A 17126-nucleotide genomic window follows, 5' to 3' on the forward strand; every position below is an offset into this window, starting at 1 on the left:
AAACTATTTACAACTTAACATTGTTTTTTTTTAACCAAAATTATAACAACATTAAATTTATATGTGAATATTCCATTTAACATAATTAAATTAACAGTATTAAATAATATTCTTAAATACTTACATTTTTTTTACTTATCCTTTAAATCCTATACTTACTCAAGTATCCTGCTATTGTTTTATTTCTACACGTCAACGTTTAAATAAATTTGTACTAAAAGTATAATTTATGATTGAAAATTTAGGAGGAAGCGATAACTTATGATTGAAAATATTTTTAACACAAATAATTTAATAAAAGGTTACGTACTTTTCTGTTCATTCAAAATGCGTATGTTTGATATTTATTTCAAAAAAATATTTATTCATGAAAGGTATTTTTAATCAATTCCTTTAAAAATATGAAGTATAAGCAATAATATATAAATAATTAATGTTATTACTTAATATCAAAATTATAAAAGATAATATTTTATTATAAAAATGGTAATAAGTAGAATTACTTTTAAGTTTAAAATATTTTTTAAGAATAAATTATATATATATATATATATATATATATATATATATATCCTGAATTAAATCTTAAGACAATAAATATGATTAAGTTTTCAATCAATTAAAAGTTTGATGGAAAAAGGCATAGAAACAGATTCTGTAGTTGAAGAGGTGAAGTACACAAGAAAGGGCATGATGCCGTTCAATCTACTGTACAAAGCATGATATGTAGAAGCTAAGTAGCCTAAAAAATACATACAGAGAGGGAAGAAAAGAGAAAATAAAAAAGTGTTACACCTAAATCTTCTTCTTTACTTCCCATTCTCTTTCTGCATAATATGAGTATCTATGCATTAGTTTTCAATGAAGCAATTTCTCTCCTTATTCTTCCCACCTTTCCCCCTCCTAACTACAGCAGGTTAATTAACTTATTTCATTTTTTTCATAATATATAATTGAAATGCCTCAGCATTATGAATTCAATGTATATATATTTAATATAGTTTCACCTTATAATAACTGTTCATTGCTTCGTTCAAGGAATGTTGAAAGAAGCACCTTCATGAACAGGAAAATGGGAAATTACTTGAGCAGTGGTTGGTCTGTGTTGAGCACTTTGATCAAATGAGATGAAATTTGAATGGTAATACTCAACAAAGCCGTTGTTTTTGTTTCTGCTATTGATCACCTCATGCACACTTTGACCCTTCATGTTTTTCTCAGGAACTGATGAGTCTTTCATGAGGGAACTGCACTGTCTAGGCTGTGTTTGGTAGAAAACTTTAGACACCACTAACTCCCCTTCTTTTTCCTCTTCATCACTGCCAAGGTGGTATTGGTGCATCACCCAGTTTGTCTTCTCTGGCTTTCTTTGTTTTCCATAGTTTGTGTAAAGTACAAGGATTTTCTTGTACCCTTTCAACTTGGCACTGTTGTAGACTGGCCTTGTTTTACCTGTTTTGTGCCAACGTGTCTCACTGCCATCTTCATCTGAATGCACCTTTCTCCTCTTCCTTGTTCCTGTGGTGTATGCCTTTGAAGGCCTGTGAAAGAAATGCCGGATCAGACCATCTTTGCTAACTCCTGCACAAAACTATAATGTCTGTTACAAATTCATCTTTTAGATGAAAAACAAAAATCATGTGTTTCTCTTTTGTTTCTCACGAGCATGTTTTCTTTCACAATGATGATATATGTAAACACTTTACTGATAAAGATTTGATATTGGTTTTTCATGTGGAACTAAAAATTTGACTTTTCTTCAATGAGACTATAATTAATATCATCTGACAGAAGAACTGTACAACGTGCATAGTTAAGATAAGGGAAAGGAAATAAGAAGGTGCTGCGTAATATAGCTATGTTAGTTGAAGGGTAATATCATCCTCAAAGTTTTCAATTCCTTAAAGTTTATGCATAAAAAAGTATTATATTGTCACCCCTGAAAAAGAAAAAAGACACGTTGATATCTGTGGTTCTACTTTCGCCACTGGTCCAGATATATATAAGATAATATAAATAATTTCAACTTAAAATTGATAATGTAAATGGTCATCTGCCACAAAATTGTTGCTTTTCAACAAAACTGATATATATGTGTTGCAAAGTCAATATAAATTGCATAACAGTGAGGCTTTAATAATAATGCAAAGACAGATTTTACTGAGAGTCTATTAATGATATAACTCTTCTCTTTGACATATATAGAGAGAATTTTATCCAAATAAAATGTAAAATTTGAAAGATTAATTAGACTCATCAGAAATTGGAAAGAATCAAACAGGATGTATATATTTAGATATTTTATTTGACCTGGCAATTTCTCTGGGTGAGTATAGCAGATTCCATTCTCGCCTTCAAGAGTGGGAATAAACTCATCAATGAGAGGATGAAGCTTATGAATATCAGATCGAACCTTCGCTTCCAAATGTTCAAGAATCTCTTGATCTGTAGGATCAAACTTCACACCAGCAGGAAGTCCTGGTAAGTCATGAATTCCACCTCCCTATACCAAATCGAAATATGCCACCAAAAAAACCGAGAAATGAATCAAACTAGATAAAAACTAACCAAAAGGGTAATGATATATAAAGATAACATTTTATTAACAAAAGGGTTGATAGTTTTTTACAGTAGTAAAAAGAAGAAGAACCTGTTCTTGGCATTTGATATGATGACCACATGTAGGACAAGTTCTAATTAAGCTATCCTTTCGTCCCTCCACTATGATGTTAGGGTCACTGCACTGAGTCATTTTCTTGCTTTTCTCTTGTTTTCGTCACTCATTCCATTTATGGACACCCTCTTTTTGTTCTTTGGTTTCGCTCTCTTCTGTTGCTATAAAACAAAAAGGAACAGAAACTAAAGGAGAGAGAGGGAGAGAGTGTGTGAAACGTTTTAGTTAAGAGAGGGATTGAAAGTAGTAATAATTAAAAAAAAGGGAGAAAAAGGAAAACTTGTCTCTCCTAAAGCTTGCAGCCTCATGCCACTATGAAGGAGTGGTGGGAAGGAATTAAATTCTCCCTCACTTTTGCATGAGTCGTGAATAATATTGCAGTGGTTTCCCCAACCTCTGTGCTTGCACTTAACGACAAAGTGAGAAAGAGATGCCCAAAAATCTAAATAGAGAATGAGATTAACAATCAGAAAGAGGGTTGGTTGCACAGGAAACATATAAGAATAAAAAAATAGGATTGCTTTGATCTCAAGTTTGGTTCTTCTTTGTACATGGTGTATGTGAAAACTTGTACAAGAATAAATGTAGGTTTTTCCTCCCCTTTTGTTTTTGCAAGTGTTTTTGTCCCTTTTACTCTGACTAAAGCTAGCTCTTACGAGTTTCTTAAACAAATCAGGTTTATATTTGGAAAAGAAACAATTATAATATGGATAGAGAGTTGAGTGGGATTAGGGCAACCTAATGTATAAGCACAAAGAATTTAGGTCCAATGTCACCCTGGAGTGTAGATAAAGTTAAAAAATATATAAATACCGGAAAAAAAATAAAAAAAAAATAAAATAGAAGTGAAACATTTTCAGCCAACCATAACTCCATTTCTTCACGTAGACTTCTCATGCATACTAAGAAACCCTTATCTCTCTCTTTCATGTTCTACGGTGACCTAGACAGTCTTATAGCTCTCAATGTCAACAATGGTTGTAGGGATACATTATCTTTTGCCATATGGCCAAAGCAAACGTGATCTTGTGTCAAGAGAGTATAATTATAATACTGGAAAATTGTCTACAACATTTTTCAACATTTCTTTAACCAATAAGAACTTTACTTCTCAAGTTCATTCTGCATATGATTTGTACAGATGAACAAGACAGGTTTTTGCAAAAATTAATGAGTTTCCCTAAGATTGGAAGTACTGTCCCTACGTTTGTTTATGTGCTGGCAGTTGTGGAGTTCCGATCCATCCATTTCATGCATTTCTATACATAGGAGAAAACAATTATGACTCCTCATTAGGTCTCCTTGCCATGAAATTAATTAGATATATTCTTTTGCTTGTTGATTTTATATTTAAAATAGTCTAATTAAAATTAAAATTTTGTTTAAATAAGTTAATATGAAACATGCTTATATGAATATATATATAGATGAGTATTTAATTTTCTTAAATCTTGTCTATGCTATGTATATAAATCCGTACGTCCAACCACTACAGACGTGCATATTGTTTGTTTTGAAAAAAAAGTTTTCCACTGAATTGGTTGGAATGTAATTTTCCTTGCAATGATAAGTGTTTTGAATAGGGCAGATTTTGCCGTGCGAGTGCACATGATAAGCTGATATTCTAGTTCATCTTATTAATAGCTATAATATTATGCCTTTCTAGTCATAAATTACACGAGAAAGGTGGAGTACTAGGTTGTTGTTTTTTTCACTTATTTTTTTAATTTGAATAGAAATTCATTGTACATATTTTCTTCATATCTTCTAGTAATTATTCAGAACTTCATATTTTAATTATATAGTTTAGTACATTGATGGCACCATGGATATTGAAAATTGAACTGTATGTATGTAAACCAAATTAAATGGGGTGACTTTAGTATTAGATAAACGTATATGAAATGTATACATACTTGGAAGAGGAAAGTTTATTTAGTAAATAGAGATGACTTTTAAGATCACTTATTAATTAAATAAGCTATAAGGTTTTAATATTTAAAACAGTCTAACCATTTTTTAATATGGCTAATTATTAAAAAAGTATAATTAATAATTTATAGTTTATAATTATCAATTAAAGTATATTGGAGAATCTTATAAGCTAATCTCTAATTTATTAATTTGAGTAGTTTAAAAAACTTTCGATTCGCCAAATTAGGCACATTTGACAAATGAGCTTATTTCATTTTAAATTTTTTTCTATTATTTTAGAAGGTTGTGTTTTAACTTTAAAGCTTATTTTTTTGTTTTGATCTCAAATCCCTTAACATATGTATTATTTACTTTAAAGAAATAAAGTGAATTAAATTGTTCTTTATTTCAATTCTTAAGTAACATTAAATTAAATGCGATTTATATTTTTAATCACTTTTTCATTCACCCAACGGAGCACCTAGGGAACAAGGATTTTAATTATCTTGGAAAACAATGGTTTGTTTTTTTTAATTTCGTTAAGCAATGTTCCAACTTTAAACCCATTAAGATAAATGATAGACTTCTTTAATCAAGAAGTTGATCAAGCCTCGAAACTCTCAAGAACTATACAAAAGTCCTTAATTGCACCCAGTGTGTTGTTAGTTTTATTGTATAATATCTCTTAATTTTCAATCATATGTTTAACACTCTAGCATCACACTGATTTTTTTTTTCACTTTTATCCAGTTCTATATTGTTAGTTTTGCAAAGCTTAGCATGATCATGTCAAGAGCTTTCATTTTGTATTACTAACTGTGCTTTTCAAAAATCTCATACTTTGGATACTCTTTGAGGTTAAATCCGACAAATCCTTAATTTTAATGAAACATATTATCCTTAATCAATGCACAAGCTACCCTTCTATGCTAATGTTAAGTCAGAATTGTAACTAGTTATACTGATGTTTAATCATAACAGGTTTGAATATAGTTGAAGCATTTGCAAATTATTCCTTCCATAGTCCCCATGTATAGGTTACTCTTTTATACGTAGCAGGATATCTCTCATTTGTTTTAACCTTCTTAGATCACCCCACATCTCCAAGTGTGTTCCATGCTTTACTATTCCATCTACCTCAATACCTTAGATTAGGGATGAGCATCGGTCGAATGGATTGATCTAACCTGACCAATCTATTATAACCTAAATTTATTATTTTAAAATTCATATCAAATTGTTTAATTTATTGGATTAATTGAATATGAGCTGTTTAATTGTTTAGGAAGAGTAATTAACAATTGAAACAGTTTGTGCAGATGGTGTGAATACATCTTAGTTCAACAGTGGTAGCCATGTGGTTAAATTTTTTAATTTACTCAATTTTATTTATCCAATATAAAAATATATGTCCGTTTACACGATGGGCGGTTAAAATGCAACCTAAACAGAAATCGGTCAAAAAATTAAAAGCCCGATATAGGCAAATATGAGATCGGGCTTTTCCTTTCTGCACCTCCTGAATTTCTAACTTCGCCTACATGAATTTAAAATAACCATTTTACCTTTTGTAAAGATAATTTCTGAATTATCTGTTCTAAAAATCTTTTGAAACAAGTTTTTTAGAATTTTCAAAACACAATTTCTGAAATAGGATTTTCAGAAATAGATTCTAGAATACATAAAATGCATTTTTAATAAGTTTTCTTTAACAAAATTTCTAGAACAAATTTTCCGAAACATATGATGTCTTCTGTGGAAAGAACTTTTTGAAAAGAGTTTCTAAGAACAAACTTTTCAAAATAAAAGTGATGTATTCTGAAATTAGATGCAATAAGTTTTCCAAAATAAGATTCTCTTCTTCTTCCTCCTCTCACAATGCAACAACTATGGATAACATATATGTAGGTTGGTGGCAGCTGTAGCAATAACAATACTGGCAAAAGCGATACTGATAGTAACAGTGACAATAGTAATACAGCAAGAAGAGTATTTTAGTCTTTTGGTTATTGATATAGGGATGGAAGTAGTGATCAAGGGGTTCCAATAGAAAAACTGCCAGAACAAGTTGTGAAGAGGGGATTTCCAAACTTTATTACACCTAGAAAATTCCTTAACCCTTTATTCACTTGAATGGATTTGGAAGAGAGTGATTGAGTGAATTTGAGAGAATTTGAAGATAAATTTTTTTATTGTTTATTTGAGTGAATTTGGAAGTAACATTTGTGAGAATTAGTGTAGGATTTGATTGATGTGACAGATTAAAAAAATTTACTTCCAACTTCACTCGAATAAACAATAAAAAAAATTATTTTCAAATTTTCTCAAATTCATTCCACCACTCTCCTCCAAATTTATTTAAGTGAAGAAACCCTAAAATACCATTTTGTAAATAATGGACATTCTTTGAAAAGAACACTATTACAACAAAAGCGTTTTCCTTTACAACACAGGTTATCATTCTACACAAATTATTAGGTAGATCCCATTTACAAAGGGGTATAGCATAACCGTTACTCTTAACAATTCATATAAAATCTCATATTCTACGTCATCAGCTGTTAGTAGAATATGTTTTCTAAGATAATTTTATTTTAGGTGTTTCTTTCATATAAATAGCAAAGTTTTGGCATCTAGAGGGAGCAGTTCTATTAAGTGTATTAATTTATGTCATATTAATTCTAAAATATTCAAAAAGAAAAGTAGAACTTTCCAGTCATTTTCTTAAGAGATCCTAAACCCAAAACATGGTAACTACCAAATTTTAATGCACATACTTTGTTTGCTTGATTATTGCAATTTTATTAAATTGGTGTCCAGGACATTGTCTTATCGGATGCAAATAATTTCAGCATATATAATAAATATTAGTTTAAATTATATATAAACTTTGAAACTATACAATTTTTTTACTTTTAAAAATATTATTACTTTATTTCAACAATAAATAATACTAACATTTATTATGATTCATATCTATTATATATGATGTAATATATACTCTTTTTCAAACCTTATTATTTAATGTACTAAAAATAACTTTTAAGTGAGTTATTTAAAATTATTTGTAATCTATGTATCAATCGGTACTATTAGAATAAGGGTAAAAACGTAAAACCTCCTCCAGATATTATCTTTTCTTAAAACGTAATACGCACGTTTTAGTAAGAGAAAGAAAATGAGAGATGAGGATCAGAGAGAAAGAGTCACACGACTCTCTGCTAGGGCACAATCCTTTCTTCCACAATCACCACCACACACGGCAGTGCACCACCACTCTCACAGCTCCAGATGAAAAACAACAGTTTGCTAGGACTCCCAGGTAATTCTGAATAACCTCAACTTGTGTATTAACAGTATGAAACTGAATTTACAGAGTTTTATATACATGAGAATAACTGTTTTTTCTGTTTTTATTACACTTCAACACTCCTCCTAAGAAAAACTTTGAAAAAACAACGATTAAATGTTGAAATCCCTCTTTTTCACCGATTGAATCAGTGAAAATCTTCTCCTCCTTGATTTTCAGCAACTTCTACCGATTAACATCGGTAAAACCACCTTTCTTCAAGCATGCACATGTTTTTCACCGATTAAAACCGGGGAAAAACACCTCCTTGTCCGATCTCCTTCTCCGTGAAGGAAACCCTAATTTTTCAAAGTCTCAGCTTGCACCATCCCGATTTGCTTTCTGAGTTTCAGAAAGTGTTCGCCTTTAAGGGCTTTAGTCAGTATATCTGCAAGTTGATCTTCGGATCTGCAGTCTACAATCTCTAGTCTCTCATTGCTGACCTGTTCCCTGATATAGTGGAATCTGGTCTCAATGTGTTTACTCCTACCGTGTGATGTAGGATGTTTAGCAAGATTTATGGCTGATTTGTTGTCAACCATTAGTCTCACCCTCTTCTCAGACAGCTCAATTTTCAGTCCTTCTATCAATGATCTCAGCCAGGTTGCTTGACACGTAGCTTCACAGGCAGCTATGTACTCTGCCTCACATGATGACAAAGCAACTACTGGTTCCTTTCTAGAGCTCCAAGAAATAGGAGACCCTTCCATGAAGAAAATGTACCCTGCAGTGCTTTTTCTGTCAGTCTTGTCTCCACACCAGTCTGCATCTGAGTAAGAAGTAATTTGTACTTCTTCTCCAGCCTCTCCTTTTCTTAACAGAATCCCATATGAGTGTGTACCCTTCAAATATCTCAGTATCCGTTTGACAGCAATCAAGTGTGATACTCTAGGACACTCCATGTATCTGCTTATCACTCCAACACTATAGCTCAAATCTGGTCTGGTGTTGCAGAGATACCTAAGACTTCCAACCATCCTCCTGTAAGCTGTTGGATCAACAGCTTCCTCTTCTGGCTCCTTTTCCAGTCTCAATCCTACTTCTGCAGGGGTACTTGCAGCATTACAGTCACTCATCTCATATTTTTCCAGCAGATCTAAAGCATACCTTGATTGGTGCATCATTGTTCCACCTTCCATCTTGGTAAACTCAATGCCAAGAAAGTAACTGAGTCTTCCAAGATCACTCATTTCAAACTCATTTTGCATTTCAGTTTTGAAAGCTGAAATTAATTCTTCACAGCTTCCAGTGACTAACAAGTCATCTACATAGAGACACACAATCAACTTCTCTGTTCTGCCTTTGTGCTGACAGCTTTGCACATACACACCGTGTTCTGAAACACACTTTTCAAACCCAAGACTGCCCATGAAACCATCAATACGCTGGTTCCAGGCTCTTGGAGCCTGCTTAAGCCCATAGAGAGCTTTCCTCAGCCTATACACTTTGTCCAGCTGTCCTTTGACTTCAAAACCCTATGGCTGCACTACATAAACCTCCTCCTCCAGTCTTCCATTTAGGAAGGCTGACTTCACATCAAGCTAGTGCAAAGACCAGCAAAATTTAGTGGCCAAAGATACCACTAACCTGATAGTTTCCACCCTTGCCACAGGAGCAAAGACCTCACCATAATCAACTCCAGCCTTCTGTAAGAATCCCTTAGCCACCAGCCTTGCCTTATACCTCACAACAATGCCTTGTGGATTTATTTTTGACTTGTAAACCCACTTTAATGCTATGGGTTTCTTCCCAGAGGGTAATTCCACCAGCTCCCAGGTCTGGTTCCTTTCTATGGAGTCAATCTCCTCCTCCATGGCTTTATGCCATTTCTCATCTTTAACTGCTTCTTCAAATTCTACTAGTTCAGCCTCTGCAATTAGAGCATAATGAACACACTGTCCATCTGCTGTTAGGGTAGCTTCATAGGACAAGTCATAGTCTCTCAAGTGTACTGGCAGTTGTGGAGTTCTGGATGATCTTCTCTGTCTGTCATTCCCACTATCCTCTTCTGTTTCAACTGCAGCAGTGATATCTTCCAAAGAGATGGTTGGAGATTCCTGCTCAGCTGCTTTCCACTGCCAAGCCCCACTTTCATCAACAACAACATCCCTGCTGATACATGCTGTCCCTGATATAGGGTCATACAACTTGTAACCTCCAGTAGGGTTATAGCCCACAAGAATCAGTGGCACACCTTTGTCATCCAGCTTCCTCCTTAGTTGATCTGGTATATGCTTATAGCATATAGATCCAAAGATTCTCAAATGTTTAACATCTGGTTTCACACCTGTCCACGCCTCTTCAGGTGTCAGACCCTCTAGTCTCTTTGTTGGAGACAAATTCAGTATATAAGTGGTTGTCACAACAGCCTCTCCCCATAAAAAATTAGGCAACCCCTTACTTTTTAGCATACATCTCACCATGTTCAGTAGAGTCTTGTTCTTCCTTTCAGCTGCACCATTATGTTGTGGTGTATATGGTGGAGTAACCTCATGCACAATCCCTTCATGCTCAAAGAAAGTCTTGAATTCAGTGGAAATGTATTCTCCACCTCCATCTGTTCTCAAGACTTTAATCTTCTGCTCACATTGCTTCTCCACCATCCTTTTAAATTTCTGAAACACCTGCAGTACCTCCCCTTTCCTCTTGATTAAGTACACCCAACACTTCCTGGTGTAGTCATCAATAAACAATAGAAAGTACCTACTACCTCCTGGTGTTTCAACCTGTATTGGCCCATACACATCAGAATAGACTACTCCTAGTCTTTCTGTAGATCTCTGGGGTAGATTCTTTTGGAAATTGCCCCTTGTTTGCTTACACTGCACACACTCACTGCACACTGTGTCAGGAATCTCAACCTTAGGCAGTCCATTCACCATTCTTTTCTGTCCTAACAGAGACAGATCTCTAAAATTCAAATGTCCAAACCGCAAGTGCCATAACCATTCCTCCTTACTCTCTGAGGCAGTGAAGCACTGGTGTTTTACTGCACTCATCACAACCCTGAACGTCCGATTGTGTGACAGCTGAGCTTGCACAATCATTATCTTCTGTTGATTAAAAATTCTGAGGCTGTTGTCCTCCATTTTCATCACATAACCTTTCTACAGTAGCTGCCCCAAGCTTAGCAGGTTTGATTTCAATCCTGGTACATACAGTACCTCTTCAATTGTGACTTCCTTTCCTTCTGCATCCCTTAGAACCACTCTGCCTGTGCCCTCTGCCATCAAGCTTCTGTCATCAGCAAACCTGATTTTTCCTTGTGCAGCATCCTTAATTCCCACAAACCAATCTTTTCTACCTGTCATATGGGTAGAGCACCCAGAATCTAGGTACCACACATCTTTTTCTGATGAGTCTTCCTCAGTTTTAGCCATCAACATCACTGGTTCTGAGTCAGATTCCTCCTCTTGAGCCAAATTAGCCCTCTTCTTTGGTTTGTTTTTAGCACCTTCACCACTCCAGCAATCCTTGGCATAATGGTCAGGTTTCTGACAATTATAGCACTTGGCCTTCTTTTTATCAAATTTCCATTCACAACTCTTCTGATTTTTCACTTTGCTTGACTCACTGGACTCTTCTCCTTGCTGGTCCAGTGAGTCTTTGCCCTTCTTGTTACCTTTACCTCCTTTCTTGAACACCTTCTTGCCTTTCCACTGAGATCTGGCCTACAGGGCCTGCTCCTGGCATTGTCTGCGCTCATTAATACGAAATTCATGAGCCTCCAATGAGTTCAACAACTCCTCTATCTCCATGGTTTCCTTCCTTCTGGTTTCCTCTATAGCAACCACAACATTATCAAATCTGGATGATAATGTTCTCGGGATCTTGTCAACTATATACTCATCAGATATTCCATCCTTGCAAGCCCTCATCTTATTCACTAATTCTTATACTTTATCAAAGTACTCAGCCACAGTTTCATTCTCCTCCATGACTAGAATTTCAAATTGTCTTCTCAGTGCTTGCAGTTTCACTTTTGTGTTTCTGTCTCCATCACCATAAGTCTTAACTAAGATGTCCCATACCTCCTTAGCAGTAGCAGCCTTGGAGATCTTGTTGAAGATCATTGGGCTGACACACTGGTATAGCAGAAACCTTGCCTTGCTATCCAGTTTTACTTGCCACTTATAACTCTTTTTCTCTTCTTCAGTGGCCCTGTCACTCACCTCAGGCAACCCATCTTCTATCACCTCTGAAACATCCTGGAAGCCAAAAATGGCTTGCATTTTAATGCGCCAGTCTTCAAACTGCTTCCCATCAAACACTGGTAGTGGCCCTTGTATTCCCCCTAATCATGCCATCATTTCTTGCTGAGTTCTTGAAACTTCTTTGATCTTTAACCACTCAAAGAAACCTTCTTTCTTCTCCTCTGGATACACTCAATTCCAGATCACTCACCAGGAAAGCAACAACACGAACCTATGCTCTTGATACCATATTAGAATAAGGGTAAAAACGTAAAACCCCCCTCCAGATATTATCTTTTCTTAAAACGTAATACGCACGTTTTAGTAAGAGAAAGAAAATGAGAGATGAGGATCAGAGAGAAAGAGTCACACGACTCTCTGCTAGGGCACAATCCCTTCTTCCACAATCACCACCACACACGGCAGTGCACCACCACTCTCACAGCTCCAGATGAAAAACAACAGTTTGCTAGGACTCCCAGGTAATTCTGAATAACCTCAACTTGTGTATTAACAGTATGAAACTGAATTTACAGAGTTTTATATACATGAGAATAACTGTTTTTTCTGTTTTTATTACACTTCAACAGGTACATACCAATTGCAATTGCAATAATACGATCGATTGTTTAGTAGAAATTGATCAAGTTTGAAATTAAATTTAGAGATAATTAGATTGTAATTAGACTAATTATTAGATTGTAATTAGACTAATTAGATTGTAATTAGAGATAATTTGTTTTTAAACAAATACTTAAAAATAAAATAAAAGAATTCAAATTTAATACATCTAATATTTTTAAAAATCTTAAAAGTTTCTACCCGAATTCATAACCATAATTATATAAGCCATAAGAAGAGTTGACCATGTAGGAAAGACAAAGGTCTTGACATAATCACTTTCCATATCCATTAAGAATTTCCCCCCATTTGGACTCTTGTCTTCCAATGTTGTGAAGATTCACTTCATATTTTAAAAGTCATCGTAATTTGTGTAAGATTTTCCCAAAGAGTGTGTGTATACAAATTTGATAAATGCATATGAATAAAATATTATAAATATAATTTATTTAAAAGAAATCAATAATCTAAGTAATTAGTAGTTATTTATGACAAGTAGAGGGAGAATAAGGGACATAGAGGTACACACTTTTGAGAAGTTGACAAAAGACATTATGCACTGATAGACGGCCAAATAATTTAACTACACAACCATTATTCATATACATTTGTACCAAACAAGTCACCAACTTGCTGCCAAAAACTCAATGACAAATCACGTATATGTTCTTTTGAATAAAGCTGTCCAAAAAACTAAATTAATTTATTTTTAATATATTTTTAATTATTCGAGTTTTTTCATTATATCTTATTAATATTTTTTTTTCTTCACTTCAAACATCTTTGTACAATGTAAATATCCAGAAAAAATTATAGTTTAAGAATTTTATTACACAAATGTAGTTTTTTATTATCTAATAAGAAAGAGATAGTTTTGATAGAAATAAGTATAATGATTATTTTATAAAAGAATTTAAAAATAGAAGTTAATTTATATGTACTTCTAATTATGAAAAATTATTATTTCTAAAGAATATATAAATATTGATTTTATAAAAGCTATTTAAAATAATTTTTTAATTGTAATAATATTTTAAATACATAATTTCATTATTTTGAAAAGTTGAAAATATAATAAATGTTGAGTTTGTTTAAGCTTAAAATTAAGGTAATCTAAAAAAAAAAAATACTCAAAATAAGTCATTTTTTATAAGTCTAGAAACTACTTATATTTAGGTATTCGTAAAAATATAATTTTTTATAAAATTTTCTATATAAACTAAAAATTATTATGTATAAATAAGCTTTTAACTTATTTTTAGTTTTGACATCTAAAATATAATAAGTGTCTTTCAATTTTGAAAAGAAATAATTCTTTTTCAAAAGAATCATCCATAAAAAAATCAAAATAAGTTATTTTTGTTATAAAATAGTGCTAATAGGTATATCAAAATTGAATAAACATACACACAATTTTATAAAATTAAAAAAGCAAAAAACTATATGTTAATATAATTGCATAATTTAATTTAGAAATATATAACTAGTGAATATGATTAAGTTACAGAATTAGTTAAATCAATATATTAACAGAGAACTTTTGAATATTATTAAGAATATATTATTAAGAATATATTATTAAAAATAAAATAGTCATTATGTTAAAAAAAAGACGCAAAGCTACCCCTTGACCCATAGAATTTTATGAATATTTGATTCTGTGGATTGATTTAGAAAAGGATTATTTTGGTCTTATGGCCCTTTTTGGTCCCAACTCATGCTCAAGTAATTTGACAAATCTATATATAATTAATTAAAAGTATCTTTGTAAAAGTTTCACATTAAATACTTTTGAAAGGGAATGATAGAAATGAAAACCGAGGAAAAGTTTTTCCTTGACTAAAACTAACTTATGTGTAAATTAGATGATAAATTTTGGACAAGTTGATATAACATGATTTTTGCATATAGTGATTTTAACTTGTAGAACATTTGATTTGTTTTTTTTAAAAAAAAGGTGTTATTTTGAGAAGTCTATGCGTATTAAAAACATTTAATAGTCATGTGCTTAATTAAAATTACTGTGAATTTAATGTTTTTATTTTATTAATTTAAAATTTATTTAGTAATTGATGCTTGTCATTTTCATTTTTATAATAATAAGAGGTAACTTGATTATGTCTCTATCACAAAAATATATACTTTCTCTTATCTAAAATAATAACTACTTTAATTTCTTTTTTATAGTTGTTATAAAGTAATAATAATTTTTGAGTGATTTCTATGTTGTATATGATCTAGTACTTCTCAGTCATACTAGTATAGGTCTCGTCTTTGGATAAATACATGTTGGACCATTAAGTTGACATGTAGTGAACTCATCTCTATTCAACTAGTGCAACATTATACAAAATACTTAATCACCATAACTCATGATTAACTATAATGATTCAGAAATCAACAAGTATTTAAGTCAATTGACCTAGACTTACCTAATCAAAAACTCATAAATAGTAAGTATAAATAACACATTTTACAAGGTATGTTAATGATGTCCTAATAGAGAAGTCACTTCATTTTGGCTTCAAGACATTGAACAACTAGGTTGAATATGAAGCTAGCATAGTTAGCCTCATCTTGATCAAAGAAGTAGGACCAAGAAGAATCATATGTCGAACAAATTCTTAGCTTATTGTTGGTCACTTGGCAAGACACTATCAAGTGAAGGATGCATTCTTATTGCAATATTATCATCTTGTCAAAAACATGATCTACACCTTTGTCGAAGTCAAGCTCGAGCATATATCTAGAAGAGTATGAAAGTTGATGTGCTCTCCAAACTGGCAAGCACTAAAAACAATGGGAGATACAAAACTTTGATATTATCATCACCATTCATTGATAAAATGGATGAGTGCATACAAGTCAGCATTAGGGAAGTAGTATGGATGGTATCCTATGTTCACTACCTCAAAGGTTAGGTCAAAAGAGTTGCTTGTTATACGCTATTGGGCGATGATCTATTTATAAGAGGCTATAGTCGGCATTTATTGAAATGTGTTACTCTAGAGCAGGCTAAGTACATAATTCTTGAAACACACAAGGGTATTTGTGGGTATCACTATGAGGCGAGAACCATGACAACACGAATCCTATGAGTTGGATACTTCTGGTCGACTATGAAGGTTGATTGTACTGACTATGTTAAAAGGTGCATACCTTGCCAAAAGCACGACAACCTTATACATAGCAAGCAAGAGGAACTACACCATATCTTCTCCTTGTAGCCTTTTGCAAAATAGGGAATGGATATTCTTGATCATTTTGCTCCAAACAAATGCCAAGTCAAATTTTTGCTAGTCGGCATTAACTATTGTAACAAGTACATCGAGGTAGAGCCCCAAGAAACCATCACAACTCAACAGGTTCAACGTTTTGCCTAGAAGAACATAATATGTCGATACAGGATGTCACATAACATCATTATCGATAATGCACATCAGTTTATAGATAAAGAGCTACCCAAGTTCTATACCGGCCTCAGCATAAAGCACAAAACCAGTTTAATGGATTTAAAGAAGAGATTGGGCTCGGCTAAGGGTAGGTGGCCAAAAGACTTGTTAGAAGTACTATAGGCATGCAGCTGTACCCCCAATCCTCAACCAAAGAGACACCCTTCAGCCTAGTATATGACACTGTTGCCATAATTCCTATGGATATTGGATAACCATCCTTAAAACTATAACAATATGATGAAGAACGTAATCAAATTTGTTTCTATACTAGCCTAGACTTGCTATAGTTGAAAAACAAGAAAAGACCCTAATCTGTGAGGTGGCTACAAAGAAGAAGGCGACTAAAAAATACAATTTCAAGTTGCAACCTAGGAGAACCTAGTGTAGCGAATGACCAACAATTCCCAGAAGAATAACAACAAAGTATTGTACTAGAGTTATTATTATTATTTTAATAAGGCATATAGGGAGATTGGACTAGAGTTAATACAATCCACTAATGAGAGAGTTATAATGAATTAAAACCGGTTGAAAATACCCTTATCCATGTAGAAATCTCATTTAAATTAAAGAAGAAAACCTTTACAATCCTTTTGATGAACATGTTTTTCCAAAAGTCACATCATTAACAAGTATGTATTCTGGCATCTAGTGATTTCACGTAAGAAGTTGAGAAGATGTTAAAATAATTATATCTATTCATTTTTTGGTAAGTCAATTTTTTAGGACGAAAATTCTTATTGTTGGAAATAATTTTAAACCCGAAATATGGCCCATGTGGATATTTTTTCTTTCTCTTCTTGTGTTCCTTGATTCTTTTCCATGTGCCCATAGTCTTCCCACCTTTTCTTTCTCTCTTAAATTTCATTTACAATTTATCATCATGTTCAAAATCAAATTGCATCACAATGAATTAAGTA

At 32.9% G+C, this 17126-nt stretch overlaps 2 protein-coding genes across 2 annotated transcripts; both read right to left on the bottom strand.

Annotated features, from left to right (window-relative positions):
- Positions 1-600: 600 nt before the first annotated feature.
- Positions 601-3310, bottom strand: LOC108339949 (NAC domain-containing protein 73). Its single transcript, XM_052877361.1, has 3 exons — positions 2651-3310; positions 2311-2503; positions 601-1581 (listed from the first exon to the last, which is right to left on the bottom strand). The coding sequence occupies exons 1-3, from the start codon at positions 2750-2752 to the stop codon at positions 1034-1036; spliced, it is 843 nt and encodes a 280-aa protein (XP_052733321.1). The 5' UTR covers positions 2753-3310; the 3' UTR covers positions 601-1033.
- Positions 3311-8236: 4926 nt separating this feature from the next.
- On the bottom strand, positions 8237-9307 carry LOC108339327 (uncharacterized mitochondrial protein AtMg00810-like). Its single transcript, XM_017576464.2, has one exon. It carries the CDS (start codon positions 9305-9307, stop codon positions 8237-8239), a length of 1071 nt encoding a protein of 356 aa, XP_017431953.2.
- Between the last annotated feature and the right edge of the window lie 7819 nt (positions 9308-17126).

This window comes from Vigna angularis, chromosome 5 (assembly GCF_016808095.1).
Source record: "Vigna angularis cultivar LongXiaoDou No.4 chromosome 5, ASM1680809v1, whole genome shotgun sequence".
Classification (NCBI taxonomy): Eukaryota; Viridiplantae; Streptophyta; class Magnoliopsida; order Fabales; family Fabaceae; genus Vigna; species Vigna angularis.